The 15,643-nt window shown below is 38.4% G+C and overlaps 2 protein-coding genes and 1 pseudogene across 14 annotated transcripts; all 3 read right to left on the bottom strand.

Annotated features, from left to right (window-relative positions):
• Positions 1 to 3,553: 3,553 nt before the first annotated feature.
• LOC133718851 (auxin-binding protein ABP19a-like) lies at positions 3,554 to 4,659 on the bottom strand (annotated as a pseudogene).
• Positions 4,660 to 8,983: 4,324 nt separating this feature from the next.
• LOC133727485 (auxin-binding protein ABP19a-like) lies at positions 8,984 to 9,880 on the bottom strand. Its single transcript, XM_062155073.1, has one exon. The coding sequence runs from the start codon at positions 9,775 to 9,777 to the stop codon at positions 9,145 to 9,147; it is 633 nt and encodes a 210-aa protein (XP_062011057.1). The 5' UTR covers positions 9,778 to 9,880; the 3' UTR covers positions 8,984 to 9,144.
• Positions 9,881 to 12,132: 2,252 nt separating this feature from the next.
• Positions 12,133 to 15,406, bottom strand: LOC133727484 (uncharacterized). Of its 13 annotated transcripts, none has more exons than XM_062155072.1 (7): positions 14,865 to 15,406; positions 14,710 to 14,763; positions 14,444 to 14,475; positions 13,465 to 13,579; positions 13,198 to 13,286; positions 12,534 to 12,705; positions 12,133 to 12,336 (listed from the first exon to the last, which is right to left on the bottom strand). In XM_062155072.1, coding segments are annotated over exons 3-7 (429 nt in total). In that variant the 5' UTR covers positions 14,446 to 14,475; positions 14,710 to 14,763; positions 14,865 to 15,406; the 3' UTR covers positions 12,133 to 12,285. The 13 variants fall into 13 exon arrangements, 12 of the variants coding, with proteins under 12 accessions (XP_062011056.1, XP_062011047.1, XP_062011052.1 ...); XM_062155063.1 differs by lacking the exon at positions 14,444 to 14,475 and having other exon boundaries at positions 13,181 to 13,286; positions 13,461 to 13,579; positions 14,865 to 14,974; positions 15,008 to 15,405; XM_062155068.1 differs by having other exon boundaries at positions 13,181 to 13,286; positions 13,461 to 13,579; positions 14,865 to 15,403.
• Between the last annotated feature and the right edge of the window lie 237 nt (positions 15,407 to 15,643).

Genomic DNA, 15,643 nt, shown 5'->3' with positions numbered 1-15,643 from the left:
GAAAGATAATAAAGTTTTAGTGTCACGGGATGTAATCTTCTTTGAGGATATGTTCCCTTTTAAAGACAATCATGATATTCTTTCTCCACCAAACATGGATTTGTTTCCCCCACTAACTCAATCATCACATTTAGACTTTGATCCCATTTCCACTAATATTCCTAGTGCACCAGACACCACAAATAAATCTGACCCTACCACAAATCATCATAATCCCACACATTCCGCTGATACACAATATTCTGATACCTTACCTCCTTCCAGCCCATCTTTGGATATTCACACATCATCAGATACTACCTCTCCTATGCTGCCGTCCCCATCCTCACAGCCCTCACAATCTTCACCACCACCACCACGTAGATCTTCTCGACCCACCAAAACTCCAACCACACTGCAGGACTTTCATATTGAAGCAGCTCTCCCCTCAAGGACCGGTTCATCACATTCTTCGAGCGAGGTCGTCCCTTCAGGTACTGCTCACTTTCTCTCTAATGTATTATCATATGATAGACTCTCTCCTCATCATAAAGCTTTCACCACTAAGATAACTATCCAGAGAGAGCCTACTTCTTTTTCTGAAGCAGTTCAAGACATCAAATGGAGAGAAGCCATGCAGCAAGAAGTTCACGCACTTCAAGCTAATAAAACTTGGAGTTTAGTGTCACTCCCAGCTCACAAGCGACCCATAGGCTGCAAATGGGTCTACAAAATCAAGTACAATCCCGATGGCTCTGTTGAAAGGTACAAGGCACGTTTAGTTGCTAAAGGATACAACCAAGTTGAAGGGATCGACTACAGAGAAACATTTGCACCTGTGGCCAAGTTAACAACAGTCAGAGTTTTACTTAGTCTCGCGGCCCTGCAGGGCTGGCATCTCCATCAATTGGACGTCAACAATGCATTTCTCAATGGCGACCTTCATGAGGACGTCTACATGCAACTTCCTCCTGGCTTCGGACGAAAGGGGGAGACTAGGGTTTGTAAATTACACAAGTCACTATATGGGTTGAAACAAGCTTCAAGGCAATGGTTTCTCAAGCTCTCCACCGCTCTCAAGTCAGCAGGCTTCCAGCAATCTTGGTCTGATTACTCTCTATTCGTCCGAAACCATCAAGGTCGATTTACAGCCCTGTTAGTTTATGTGGATGATGTCATTTTGGCAGGAAATAGCTTGAAAGATATTACAGAAACAAAACTATTTCTTTCGAATCATTTCAAGCTAAAAGACATGGGACAATTGAAGTACTTTCTTGGGATAGAAGTGGCGAGGTCTAAGCAGGGAATTACTTTATGTCAAAGGAAGTATGCACTAGAAGTTCTTGAAGATACAGGGTTCCTTGGAGCCAAGCCCTCACGGTTTCCAGTTGAACAAAACATAACACTCACACAAGGGAGTGGAAGCTTGCTGAGAGATGCATCCCAATATCGAAGACTTGTGGGAAGACTTATTTACCTCACTATCACAAGGCCAGACCTTGTGTATGCTGTTCACATACTAAGCCAATTCATGGACAACCCCAGGCAGCCGCACCTTGAAGCAGCACATAAAGTGTTGAGGTATATTAAGCAAACGCCCGGTCAAGGAATATTCCTGCCATCCACGGGGCCATTGGAACTGAGGGCATACTGCGATGCGGACTGGGCTCGTTGTAAGGACACTAGAAGATCAATAACTGGTTATTGCGTCTTTCTTGGCAATGCGCCCATCTCATGGAAGACGAAGAAGCAAAGCACAGTGGCACGATCAAGCGCGGAAGCTGAGTATCGTTCCATGGCCACCACATGTTGTGAAATAACATGGTTGCGAAACATATTGAGGGATTTGAACGTTGGACATGCACAACCAGTAAGATTATTCTGTGACAATCAAGCTGCCATACACATAGCATCAAACCCTGTGTTCCATGAACGCACGAAGCATATAGAGATTGACTGCCATGTTGTGCGTGAAAAGGTGCAGAGAGGACTAATTAAAACAGTGCATGTTCGAACCAAGGAGCAGCCAGCAGACTTGTTTACCAAGCCACTGAGCTCGAATCAGTTTTCTGCATTGTTAGGCAAGTTGGGTGTAATTAACATACACACCAACTTGAGGGGGAGTATTGAAGGAAAGAATCGTATATGATTAGGAGTTTAATGTGTGTGATATTCTGTAGTATCCTTAATTAGTTGGATGAGATATTTTACTATACTTAGACCTAGAATAGTGGATCTGATTTGTAACACAATGCATATAAGTTGTACCAAGTTGTAATAGAATGGTTAAGAAAAGAATTTCTTCACAGTCTCGTTTCTCTTTAAATTTCAAATATTCTGCATGGAAAATTGCTACACGTCTCAAAATAGGACATCTTGTGCTTTGTCCGCTTTGTCCTGGACATAGGAGCATTTTGGGATGATTGAGTATTAGAGTGTTGTGCTTTGCTACACAATTACACGTACGTCGATCGTTTGCATCTTAGAAAGTTAGAAGTAGAGTGTTGTGGCTGGTCCCATTAAGCTTGTCTCCGTCAATTCGACAGTAGCTAAACGCGGCATCTTTCAACTGTTTGTGTGTATAATATCTAGTTTTTTTCTTTACATTTTTTTGTGTTTTCTCAGTCAAATGAAATATTTGGTATGACAACAAAAACATAACTTAGTCATATCTTCATTCTTGGCGAGTTAATTTCATTCTATGTGTATTAAGATGGATTTCTCATAGTTTTCATATTAGTGAGTGATATCACTAATATGAATCGCCTTCTAAATTTCACTGTTTCTCCTTATAATTTCTCAATTCTCATCAAAATAATGGTCCACTTTGTTACTCACTAAATAGCCTTTAGATTAATTGTTTTTCTTTTGTTATTCATTTCTGTTATGCCTTATCAGTCTTCTGGTGTTAATGTTCAAAATTAGAGTCAAACTTACAGCTCATGAAGCTACAAATTAATATTTCCAGTTCCATAATGCCTGAGCTTCTTTTACTTCATCATTATATGATGCAAAACCCTTCTGTTTACAGCTAAACAAACAGAAAGCAGTTCGATCAAATTGTTGACTAATCAGTTTGTTTCATTTCTTTTACATAAAATCGATGCAACATTTCTTATACATAAATCTTGCATTCGGCTTCAATATATCTGCCCATGCCACATGAAGCAATAAGAAGTAAGAACACAATAAAATCACAGCAGAAAGTGATATTAGTATTTGGTTATTCCTGCTTTTGGTTTTAAGGGAAAATGCATACCTGTATGTCATACACACATTTATAAATGTGACAACAAATTTATTGTCAAAATGGTAATGTCGTTGAGTCCTAATTTAAGAAACTTAGTTCTGTTAATGATAATTACACCACCTACAACCTAATTACAAGTTTTTAAACAAATTCGTTGTCAACGTTATAATTTTTGTTTAATTATATGTAAATAGTGTAAATGAGTATGATAATTTTGTTCTCAATGTTGTAATTTTGATCATATCTATTGTAATTTTTGTTCAAATAGATGTAAATTGAGTGTATGATAAACATCACAAGCTAGTATAAATCAAGATGCATTAGTTAGTCCGGCCAAGAATATCGACACTTAAGTTTCTTAATTTGAGCAATGTCAAGAAGAGTAGTCTGCACTATCAATTCTGTGTTGAAATTGCAAATCAAATCAATGATGCAACTATTGGAATATTGGAGGCCATCTAGATGGCAATCACGTTTTTCTTCTTTAATTTACTTTTTACCTATTGCAGGCTATACATATAGCTAGGCAATTTAGTTTGAATAAGTTTCATTGCATAATTATTGTTTTCTCATTTGCATGGTATAGTAAGTCAAGTTGTACCATAGACAATGCATTCAATGCTTTGTCTGCTATGTTTTGTAAGAATCCCTATATAAGGGATGAGCTAGTACGTGTTGTAATCATCCTGACTAACTCATTGAAGAGTTCATCAATAAGATAGCAGTAGCTAGTCTTCCATTTTCTCTCTTCCTTTGCTATGTTATATATTCTTGCTTCTTTTCTTTAAGTGTGGTGTGATTTGTTTGTAAACCTATCACCCATTGTAGTTGGTGTTAGCTTGAAAGCTTAAATACCAACATTCTGTAGGTAAATGATTTTTGAACCGTTGATTATGCAGAATCTCCACACCTGGGTCTTCAGTACTACTGATGCTAGCAAATGCTTGGGCTAGAGTATTACCTCCATTTAGTTCAAAGTGAAGCAAACCTTTCGGAAAAACAATAATGTCACCTTCCTTTGGAGTTTTCAGATAAACTTGGTTATCTAAGGGGATGAACCCAGCTATTAGTTTGCCTTTCACAACATGTACAATTTTTGAAGCTTCATGGTGTGTATGCATTGGAATAACTCCTCCAATCTCAAAGTCAGCGTGAACCATTGAAATGCATGCCAAGGCCATTCAGATCAGGGAATTGAGCAACAAATGCAGGTTTAAGTCAACATTGTAAATGTCGAAGGTCCTACCAGCAACTCTTCAACCAGAGTACACGAAATCATCTACTGTAACATTTGCACGGTTTTTGCAGGAGTACCCTGCAGGGCCTTGAGGAGATGTGTGGTCTGCAACACAGAAGTCTTGCACATAAGCATAGGAAGAGGAGAAAATGAGATAAAATATGAAGAAGATAGGGGAAATCATCATCATATGTAGAAAGTTGGTGAATTTCTAGGTGTCTTCTTTCAGGGGTGTCTTACTGTGAAGTTTAACTCTATGGGTGTTTAATTAGGATAAAGTCTGGCTGTATTTAATTTATAAAATAAAGGGGAGTGCTAGACTCACACTCACTGAGTGTGTATGAGCCACACTCACTTCTTAGCTTACCACGTGTGTGGAGAAAAGCCCATAGAAATTTGATTTCTCCGTTTCCCTTCTTACCCTTTTTAAATTAAAAAAAGAGTTAATTACTGTTTACTCCCTATACTTATAGGGTTTCATCGTTTCAGTCTCTGACATTTGAATTTCACCTAAAAAGTCCCTAAATTCTCAATTTCCTCCCAATTCGTCCCTGCCGTCAATTTTCTGTCAAATTTTTCGTTAAATTGCTGACGTGGCATTCCGTACACACTGAAGTGTCTATTATACCCTCACTAACTCTTTTTTTTTTTTTTAATTTATTTTTTGTTTCTCTTTTTTTATTTCTTTTGACCTTTTCTTCTTCCAGCTCTCTCTCCTCCTTTGGTTATCTCCGTCTTCTTCGTCCAAAAACAAACTCAACTCTCTCTCCATCTCCAAATCTTCGACGACACCAACGCCACCCACCGCCACCATCACAACCCTCATTCCTCCCCTAACCTACGCCCTCCCTTCTCTCCTTATGCTACACCCCAATGTCCTCCCTTCAACCCCCCGCCGCGGTGCTGGTCCGACAACGAGGCTGAAGCCCTCATCTCCATCTTCAAGGACAAGTGGTCCTCTCTCGGCCGCATCAATCTCAAAGCCACCAACTGGGATGACATCGCCACCACCCTCGCCGCCCAATTCCCACTGGTCTCACCTTTCAAGACCGCCGCGCAGTGCCACAACAAGATCTATAAGTTCCCGAGAGAAGTGGAGGTGGGTTCGAAAGTCAAACAAGAACATCTTTGGGATGAGATCGGAGAAGAAGAATACTGCCATTAGCTCTCTCTCTCTCTCTCCCCCCCCCGATCTCTTAATTCGTTTTCGTTTTCTCTAGAAAGTTGAAAAGCTTGTGTGTTAGTTCAGCAATGGCTGCCACTGATAAGATTTCCAAGCTCAAATATGAGGTTGCCTCTCTCAGCCAGATCAGGTATCTATATATCTTCATCTCCAATCCATTCATATTCTTCGTTTTTGTTTCCAATTGCCTTTTGATACGAGCTTCATTTGCTTCTATCTGGTGCAGCGAGAATGAGAAGAACATATTCATCAACCTCATCTCTCCCTATTTCAGGTAATTCAATTATGCTTCCTCTCTCCTCATTTCAATTTCTCTGCTTTTCTCTGTCTTTATGTGATTCTGGGATCTAGTTCGTGTAGATGTGAATCTGAAATGGTTAATTTGTATTGTATGAATATGAATTTGTTATAGGTTTTTTCTTGATAGCGCCGGACTGGTTTTGGTTTGTGAATTTGTGATCTGAAGCATTTGTTTGGCTTTGTTCTTCTTGTGTGGTATTGGATTTGCGATTGCGATATTGTATTACATTTTATAGATTTGAGATGATTGTTGCTTCATTTACTGGTTTGGTTGCGATTAAGTTATAGACGTGAGTTCAGCTTGTTTTTACTTTTCTCTTGTAGATGATGGAGGTGGTGGGTGGCGTTGGCATTGGCGAAGGAGGAGATAAACAGAGGAGGAGAGAGAGTTGGAAGAAGAAGAGGAGGTAAAGAGAAAAAAAAAAAAAAAAAAAAAAAAAAGGAGAGAATTTTTTTAAGTGAGGGTAAAATAGACATTTTGGCATAAAATGGCTGCCACGTCAGCAATTTAACGGAGAATTTGGACGTAGCTTGACGGCAGTGACGAATTGAGAGGAAATTGAGAGTTAAGAGACTTTTTAGGTGAAATGGGCAGAAACTGCCCTTAGGGTGGCCCGAAGTGGCCGCCACAGACGGCGGCAGAGCCACCGTCAACCACCACCAATGGCGGTGCAACCAGGCTACACCCCTGCGTTTCATCGAGTTGAACAACTTTCACAACTAGCTCGAAGTCAGAAAATGAACGGAAGTGGTCGAAAATTACCAAAAACAGTCGCGGTTGGCCGAAATTTTTCCAGAAACCGGCGAAGCTCCGACGAACGTGAAAACGTCCACAACTTGGCCCGATCCTTTTTGTAAAGCTTGTTCAGAATCTTGAGGCGAGTTCAGAGAGCCAAGAATCTCGAGCAAAGGTGGCCGGAGTTGAGAGAAACTGGCGTTGACCCAAAATGAGGTTTGGATCGGGTCCGCCGTGCACCGCCGCGTAGACGCCGAGAGGAGATGAGATGTTACCACGAGGAGGTAGAGGAGGAAGAGGCGACTCCAACGCCGGTGGTAGCTCGTCCAGAGGTGGCCGGACGGTGGAGAAATCAGCCGGCGAAGTCTTGAGGCGATTTCCGGTCGGGGAGAGAGAAAAAGGGGTATGACTTTCTAATTTTGGAAAGTTAGGGTTTTCTGAAAATTTTCCCAAATTTTTCTATTTAACCCAAAATGGAAACTTTTTCCTAATGCCATAACTTCTTCATACGAACTCCGATTTTCGCGTTCCGCATATGCACGAGCTCGTATCGACGCGCTCTACGATTTCCGTGAAGGAAGTTTTCACAGAATCCTAATGTATAAAAAGTCAAACTTCGTAACCCCCCCTAAAACGTGTATTTCGAATAATTAATCGTCCAAAACAATTTCGCTCTATCCTTGAACCACGAGATCGTACTAACGAACACTTTATTAATTCCAGGAAATTATGAGAAATTAATAACGAATTTTCGGGGTATTACAGGCCCCGACCTTTTGCACTTCGCTCTCAGGCAACACCGACCTCTCATCAAACCGCCGCAATCCATCGCCATTAGATCCTCCACTCGGTTGAGACAGTGCCGCCAACCCCCCATAGCGCACACTCCGACTAGGCCACTCTCTAACAGACACTAGGTCCCCTCGGGCCGGTTTGAAGACGACGCCGCAAGGGCGCGCCGTCGGACAGAGTATCTCTCTCAACACGGTCTAGGTTTTCTCCTCTGTTATTTTTGGAGCTCTCTCAGTAATGTTTATTTGCTTAATAAAAGAAATTATGCTCAATCACCCTTCAATCTAAATCTGATTGTGGAAAAATTATTTTAGTTTCTAACGTTAGATCTAGATCGACAAAAGAATTTTCTTCATTAGCTCCATTTAGTTTAACTCCATCAATAGAAATTACTTGACAAATGACTCACAAATCAGTCATGCCAAAGCTCGAAAACAAAGATCTAACTGGACTAGCTGTGACATCTTCCAAATGTTTTAGATAAGTTTCTGATTACTTTTTTTTTGCATACATTACATTTCGTTAAATACGCCTATTTGACTAAAAATTTCTCCACATATCAATTTCGCCAGTCATATCAGTTGGAGTGCAGTACTATATTGCTGTTACATTCCTTTATATACATATTTATTTTGGAATCTAAACCTCATACATGTGCAATAATCTCACTCAAATGATATTTTGGGTATATGCCCATAGAAGACGTAATGTTTTCATATTTTTCTTCTTAATAAGTTAAATGTATGTGTTGTTATCGAAAAAAAAGAAGAAGAAGTTAATTCTATCTATGTGTGTTAAGAAGCAAAGAAAGTCAGCAGACAACAAGTCAACGTTTCTTCATGATCCAAGTTTTTCTCATCGGCTAGAGCAACACGTGTCACAATTCTGGAAATTAGTTGTGCAGTTTGTTATTTGGTGTTGCTTAATTAGCTGTTCATTACATATATAATGCCTCACTCAGTTTTTAAATTTCTTCTTAAGCCTGTATAAGAGATTTTGTCTCTCTCTCTCTCTCAAAACCCAGATTAGCTTAATTGCCTTACATGGATTTTCTTGTGTAGCTTAATTTCTACATCAATCTTCAACACAGTTCTTACTGTTCTTCATAGTTTCTTATGTATGTATACCCAGATATATGATATATTTATTCATAGTTTCGATATCACTAGTATGCATCACCCTATAGGCCTATAAAGTCACAATGGTTCTCCTAATGATTTCCCAATTCTCATGACAGTAACTGATACCCTCAGCTTGGAGGAAGACTAAATGGGTGGGTTACTACTTCCTTTAAGTAAAAGAATGAGCTTCTAGCTCAGTCTTCAGCCTCCTAAGCTAGCTAGCTGAGAACTCTCACAAATCACATGGAAACAAAGAGTTGTTAATACGGAGACAGATGACTGAGCAGCTACTTTGTTACTCATCATCAAGCTTTTAGTTTAATTTCCTTTTGTTATAAGTTCACTTTCTGTTAGCAGAGAAATGTTTGCCAAACAAACAGAAAAGTTCTATCAAATTATTAGCTAGATGGACTAGTCAGTTTATTTCATTTATTATACATAAGATGCAACTAAATGAAGCAGTAAGAAACACAATAAAAACACAGAATAAAGCAGAAACATTATGTGGTTACAATATATTATTCATCCTGTTGGTTTTACTATGCATCAATTAGTACCACCAAGAAGACCCTTAAGTTTCTTAATCTCAGCACTGTCAAGGAGAGTAGTCTGTGCTATCAATTCAGTACGTAAATCGTTTTGAAACAGTGCAGTCTCCAGATTCTGCACACCTGGGTCGTCACTGCTGAAGCTAGCAAATACAAGGGCTCGAGTATCACCTGCATTTACTTGGAAGTGAAGCAAACCTCGAGGTAAAACCATAATATCACCTTTCTTCAGATTTTTTACATAAGCTTTGTTATCCGAGGTGATGAACCCAGCTATAACTTTGCCTTCCGCAACAAGTATGACCTCTGAAGCTCCGCGGTGAGTGTGCATCGGAACAACTCCACCAACCTCCATATCCGCACGAGCCAGCGAAATACCAAGGCCATTTAGACCAGGAAATTGAGCAACAAATGCAGCTTGAAGTCGGACTTTGTTTAATTTTAAGTTGTTACCAGGAACTCCCAGACCAGAGTACACGAAATCGTCCACCTTAACATCTGAGGGGTTTTTGCAAGAGTATCCTGCAGGGCTTGGAGGAGCTGTGTAGTCTGCAACACAGAAATCCTGGACAGCAGCATAGGAAGAGGAGAGAATGAGAAAAAATATGAAGAAGATAGAGGAAATCATCATGATATGTTTGGAGATTATCGTCCACCAAAAAAGTAGGATTTTATTCAAGATTGCTTACAAAGCAAGACTTGGCAAAAGAGCATGTGATTTTTTTGAATATATATAACAAACAAGAAGCATATAATCAAGATTAGGTACCAAACCAGCTATTTAATTCAGCACCACTCCTTTATGAAAGATTTCTTACCAAAAAGATTATATTTAGTAAAAATCTATTGGTCAAATATTATTATCATGAGCTCTCCTTGGCTGCATTAGTGGATTTAGTCAATGTACCAACTCTGTAGGGAATACATTAAGTCTCTATTATTGCACTAAAGATATTTTATTTAATCCCTCGCATTTTTTTATTTGATCAAAGACCCGACAACATAGAAATAAAATAAAATTATATATACAGTAAAGGGTGGAAAAATAAGTTATGATTCAAATAAGTTTGGGGATTCAATCTCTCTTGTATGTATGTCAGCAATGACAGTTGTTAAGACGCGGGGACGAACAATTTTATGATGAGAAACGATAATTTTTAACTTCATGGTGTGAGTGAGAGTGATTTTCATAGTATCAGTAATTCCAAATAACTATCAGGTCACAGTTTATTGAAGTTGTTAGGAATAGATAATTGGATTAAATTCAGTTTAGTCCATCGAACTTTAGGCCTAAAATCACTTTGGTCACTGACTTTTTTTTTTTAATCAAAATGGTCCATGCACTTCCAATTTCCATCATCTGGGTCCAAAATTTAAATTTAGCGCCAAAGATGACGTCATGTGCGCTACTAGAAAAATGCCCTTTTGACCGATGAGAAAAAGAATCCCGACCGATGTCTTAGTGGGTGATGAGAAAAGTCCGGAAAATCCAGACATCGGTTTTTAGCCGATGCCTAGTATCATTATACACATCGGTTCCTCATTATAAATCGATGTAAATACGTTTAAATGATAACAAATTTGTATGTTTATATATTGTCAAACCCTCATTTTATTGCCTTTAATGCTTAAAGAAATATAGATCCTACAGCACAACTATGCATTTTAACATCGTTATTCATTTAAAAAACGATGACTGATACTGTTTCACACATTTGTTTTCTGGTTTTCATCGATGACAATACTTATACTGGACATCGATCTCTATCTAAAACACGATGTGCACTAGTTTGTGGCACATCGGTTCTAACATAATAATTCGATCTCCTGTGGTTAATAGGACATCGATTTTCATTTTGAGACTGATTTATTTCTCTCAATGGACATCAGTCTTTATTGTTATAACTGATTTAAACTTTATGTATAGACATCATATTCTTTAGATGAGGATGATGTCTGCAAATTTACTAAGCACAAGAAAGTACAACAGATGATATATATATATTCACCACAGTCAAACTATTCTTGTTTTGAAGGACTAGAGTATTCAGACTACAAAGACCTAAAGGAAACACCTCTGCAAATTTACGAAGCACAAGAAAGTACAATAGATGATATATATATATATATATATATATATATATATAGGGGTTCTCTACTGCGGACGTCCGCAGTTTTTCGATCCGTACGGATTTCCAGTTTTGATCCACTTTTCGATAACATTTTCACATCTTAACCGTTCATTTTTTAGGTTCTAATGTATAGATCACCTCTGCAAAATTTCAGTAAATTTGGTGATCATTAAGGCATTCAAAACTGCAAATTACAACAATATATACGAACGGTTCCGGTTCGACAGATTTGGTTCGTTCGTGTAAATTGCAGTTTTGAATGCCTTAACGATCACCAAATTGGCTGAAATTTTGCAGAGGTGATCTATACATTAGGACCTAAAAACTGAACGGTTAAGATGTGAATGTGTGATCAAAAAGTGGGGAAAAACACAAAATCCGTACGTTTTTGCTTAGGTGCGGATGAGCAAGATTATATATTATATATATATATAGGATTTTTCTTAGGTAAGGATGTCCTTAGTTTTTCTTATGGAACGGATTTACTGTTTTCACCCACTTTCCGATCACATTTTCACATCTTAACCGTTCAGTTTTTAGGTCCTAATGTATGGATCACCTTTGCAAAAATTCAGCCAATTTGATGATCGTTAAGGCGTCCAAAACTGCAATTTACACGAACGAACCGAATCTGTCGAACCGGAACCTTTAGATATTGTTGTAATTTGCAGTTTTGGATACCTTAATGATCACCAATTTGGCTGAAATTTTGTAGAGGTGATCTATACATTAAGACCTAAAAACTGAACGGTTAAGATGTGAAAATTTGATCGGAAAGTGGGTGAAAACTGGAAATCCGTACCTAAGAAAAACTAAGGACGTCCTTAGTGTAGCCGGACTGTATATATATATATATATATATATATATATATATATATATATATATATATATATATATATGACTTCTTGTTTTGAAGGACTAGAGTATTCAGATTCCGTCACTTCCGATGAGGCAGTAGATGACATGGAACTGCTAGCACTTGCTCCATTGCTTAGGCTCTTTGATGCTACTGCAGGGTTTCTTTGAATATATATATATCATCTGCCTGCCCACAAACCTGAGAAAAATGGTATGCATTATGAGAATTTGGTCTGCAACCATGAGGCTCAGCTTACATAATATGTATGACAAGGGCATAACATCAGAAAACAATAAGTGCCATAAGAATATCAACCAATTGGATTCTAAATGACATTGAATCATGTTATTTTAATTTGAAGTAACTGCTTAAATGCTGAGACGATTGGGTTTTACCTGCTTATACCCTTGCCCCACGAAGCGTGCACGCAAAGTGGGTGTGGTTAATGTTGAAGTGCTCACATCATTTATAACAGCAACCTCTGATGAGGGTTCTAAACTCTCTATTGGAATTGCAGAATCAACACTTCCACTTGAGTTGCCAAATAAGCGAGCACCTTGGAGATACCTGTATTTTACATATTTATGGCCCATTTAGATCGGTGCAGTTTGCATTCAAGCCACTATTGAATTCAAGGTGCAACTAAAAAAGTAAGTGCACTCATATTCTTTGATGGTGTCTTACATTATCTGTGAGGTCTACCACAATCAAGATCTCAAGAGTGTTGCTTATTGATTCTTACCAATACAAAAAAAAAAGAAAAAAAAAAAATGTGTGTGTGTGTGTGTGTGTGTGTGTTTTGTTAGTGCCATTCATACGTGTGGTGTACTGTCCAACATATCTAGTTACCCTCATCTAGTTTATATAATGCTGCAAGATCTTCTGATGGAGCAGTAGCAATGAATACAGACTACTACAATGTATACTACAGCAGTAGCCAATTAATTTACCCAAAAGTAGAGATGGTTTCATAAAGTATATCCATTCATATAAGAACACAAGCAAATCTGAGAGCACCAAACAGGAACAATTTGAGTTTTACCTCCCAGCGATACATACATATTTCCGTTCAGGAGTGTAAACAACTTTTGAGCAATTCTTTTCAACATAATACAGGAGTCCCCTTGTTTGATCAATAACCCCGTGGTCTGCACAGAATATAGGTGACAATTATACGTCAGGAAGAAATTTGAATTAAGCTTTTGTCGATGGAAACACATAAGATAATATAACATGTTATCAGTAAGCAAGCAGCCCTCAAAGACACGATCAGAGGGATCCAGAATTCTTAGCAAGAACTTATCATGAAAAAATTTAATAACCTACTAGTGGGGGGTTCCAAGAGTCAATAACAGGGAAATATCTGATTTCCCATATTCTTCCATGTAGAGACGTGTAAGCCATCCTCCTGCTGAATGTCCAACTAGGGATAAAGGTCCACCTAAAATGAAAAACAAGAAAATAAAAGGAATTCAAGGGTTTTAGATCTCCGAGAAATGAAGCAAATAAAACCATTATCGTTGATGAAGAACACTAATGTACAATGACAGAGGATGGCGAGGAAGGACAGACCACATGAATATAATGGTTGAAATCTGATGGTGAGTTTTCCGACATCACCACTCTGATGATCATGTGTTCAGAAAGAACAAGAATTTCTCATGGCTTTTTGGAGCACATTATCTAACCCATTATATATTTTGACTCTCCTCTGTCCCCCTAATCTCTCTCGCTCTCTTGGTCTCACCGAAAAGTCAAGGCTAGGGAAGGTAATTACTCAATGTTACATTGAGTAATATATAATAACTAATAATGAGACTTCAGAATACCAACAATAAGGTTGGAATAAATCAAATAACTCAAACTCAAGTAGTCAAGTATTACCCTTAAACCTACAAAGAGTGCACAAGTTCAATCTGTAGGTTAATTGGTCTACTCAAACTCAATTGGGGTCAAAATTTTGTTGCTTTATTGATAAGTTTGACAAACCCAATTCAATAGAGAAAGGACGGGTTATATGGTAGATTTCACAGTATAGTTGTGCTTCTAGACCAGGCAGAATTCACATATACCACTTAACCATCTCAACAACATGAATAATATCATTCTATCTCAATAATTCAAAAGACAAAAATTCATCTTCTCGACATTCCTTATCCAAAACCAAGGTATCAAACCCACAATTTCAGATCTCTGACCACAAAAACCTAGAAACCTATGTCAGGTAAGCCTCAATAAACAAAGCCAAATGAACCCACTTCGAAAAGAAAAAAAGATATATAGCCAACAAAGCTCGAATACCTACATGGGTTTTCTCTGTGAATGTGCCTCTGAAATCTGAATATAAGCGAAGATTAAAAGCAAATTCCATATCAAATGTGCTTCTTGGAGACAAACAGAATTTGGATAACAAAGACCCAAACTTCAAATCAAACAGAGTTTGGAAAAAGAATTTACCTTGACGATTTGATTTGCAAGCGTTGATCTGAAGACGTGAACATGAAATACAAACTAAAACATAAAACACACAAAACAACTGAGCATCAAACAGAGTTTGGAAAAAGAATTTACCTTGACGATTTGATTTGCAAGCGTTGATCTGAAGACGTGAACATGAAATACAAACTAAAACATAAAACACACAAAACAACTGAGCATCAAACCGCAAAAACCAGAAGAAACTATGAATTAAAAAACTCAAAAAAGCCAAGTGCTCATCCAATTACCCAGATTCCTTTCTTCTTCCCGTCCCCCTCCTCTCCTTCTCTCTCCGATCAGTCTTATGTAAATTTCGCCCTTCTTCTCTGCGCAAGCCACGAAACAAATAATTACAAAAATACTGAACAATTTTACAACAAAAATGACAAAACCTGAATGAAAACAGGACATCGAATCCAAGGCCGTATAGAGGAGATCTGATGGCGGAGACTCGTTCTCCTTGGAGGCTTTATGCTTTCACGGAGGCTTGCCGGACTAGGGTTTGGCGACTGGGGCGGCTCCATCGTCTCCCGTAAGAAATTGTGGCGCAGATAGACTTCATCTCCGTCAATTTCAGAGAGAGACGGAGAGGATTTTAGAGAGAGAATGTGAGATTCAGAGACACAGAGAGAGGGAGAGGGAGAGAGAGAGAGAGTAGGGTTTGGAAAGACAAGGGAGCGAGAGAGAAGGAGAAGAGAGATAGGTGATGGTCGGAGGCGGAGTTGGAGAAGGAGAACGAGCTAAGGTGGGGGACGCGAAGAAGGAGGCGCTGAAGTCAAAGTGAGATCTATTCATTCATTAGGGTTCGAAACTTTCAAAGTGAAAAAAAAAAAATCAAGTGTTGGGGGGAATGAATTTTGGTCCCCGCGTTTCTTAAACTTTGTAAGTTAGTCCCTCCGCATTTTTTCAAAATTTTTGAACGAGACTTTACACATCGGTTAATTTAACGACCGATGTTTATAATCACAATAGAAATCGATATTTCATAAACCGATGTTAGGATGTATTTTTTACATCGCGTGCAATT

The sequence above is a fragment of the Rosa rugosa genome, chromosome 1 (genome assembly GCF_958449725.1).
Source record: "Rosa rugosa chromosome 1, drRosRugo1.1, whole genome shotgun sequence".
NCBI classification, from domain to species: Eukaryota; Viridiplantae; Streptophyta; class Magnoliopsida; order Rosales; family Rosaceae; genus Rosa; species Rosa rugosa.
The sequence above is the reverse complement of the archived record's forward strand: the minus strand, read 5'-3'. Positions and strand labels throughout refer to the sequence as shown.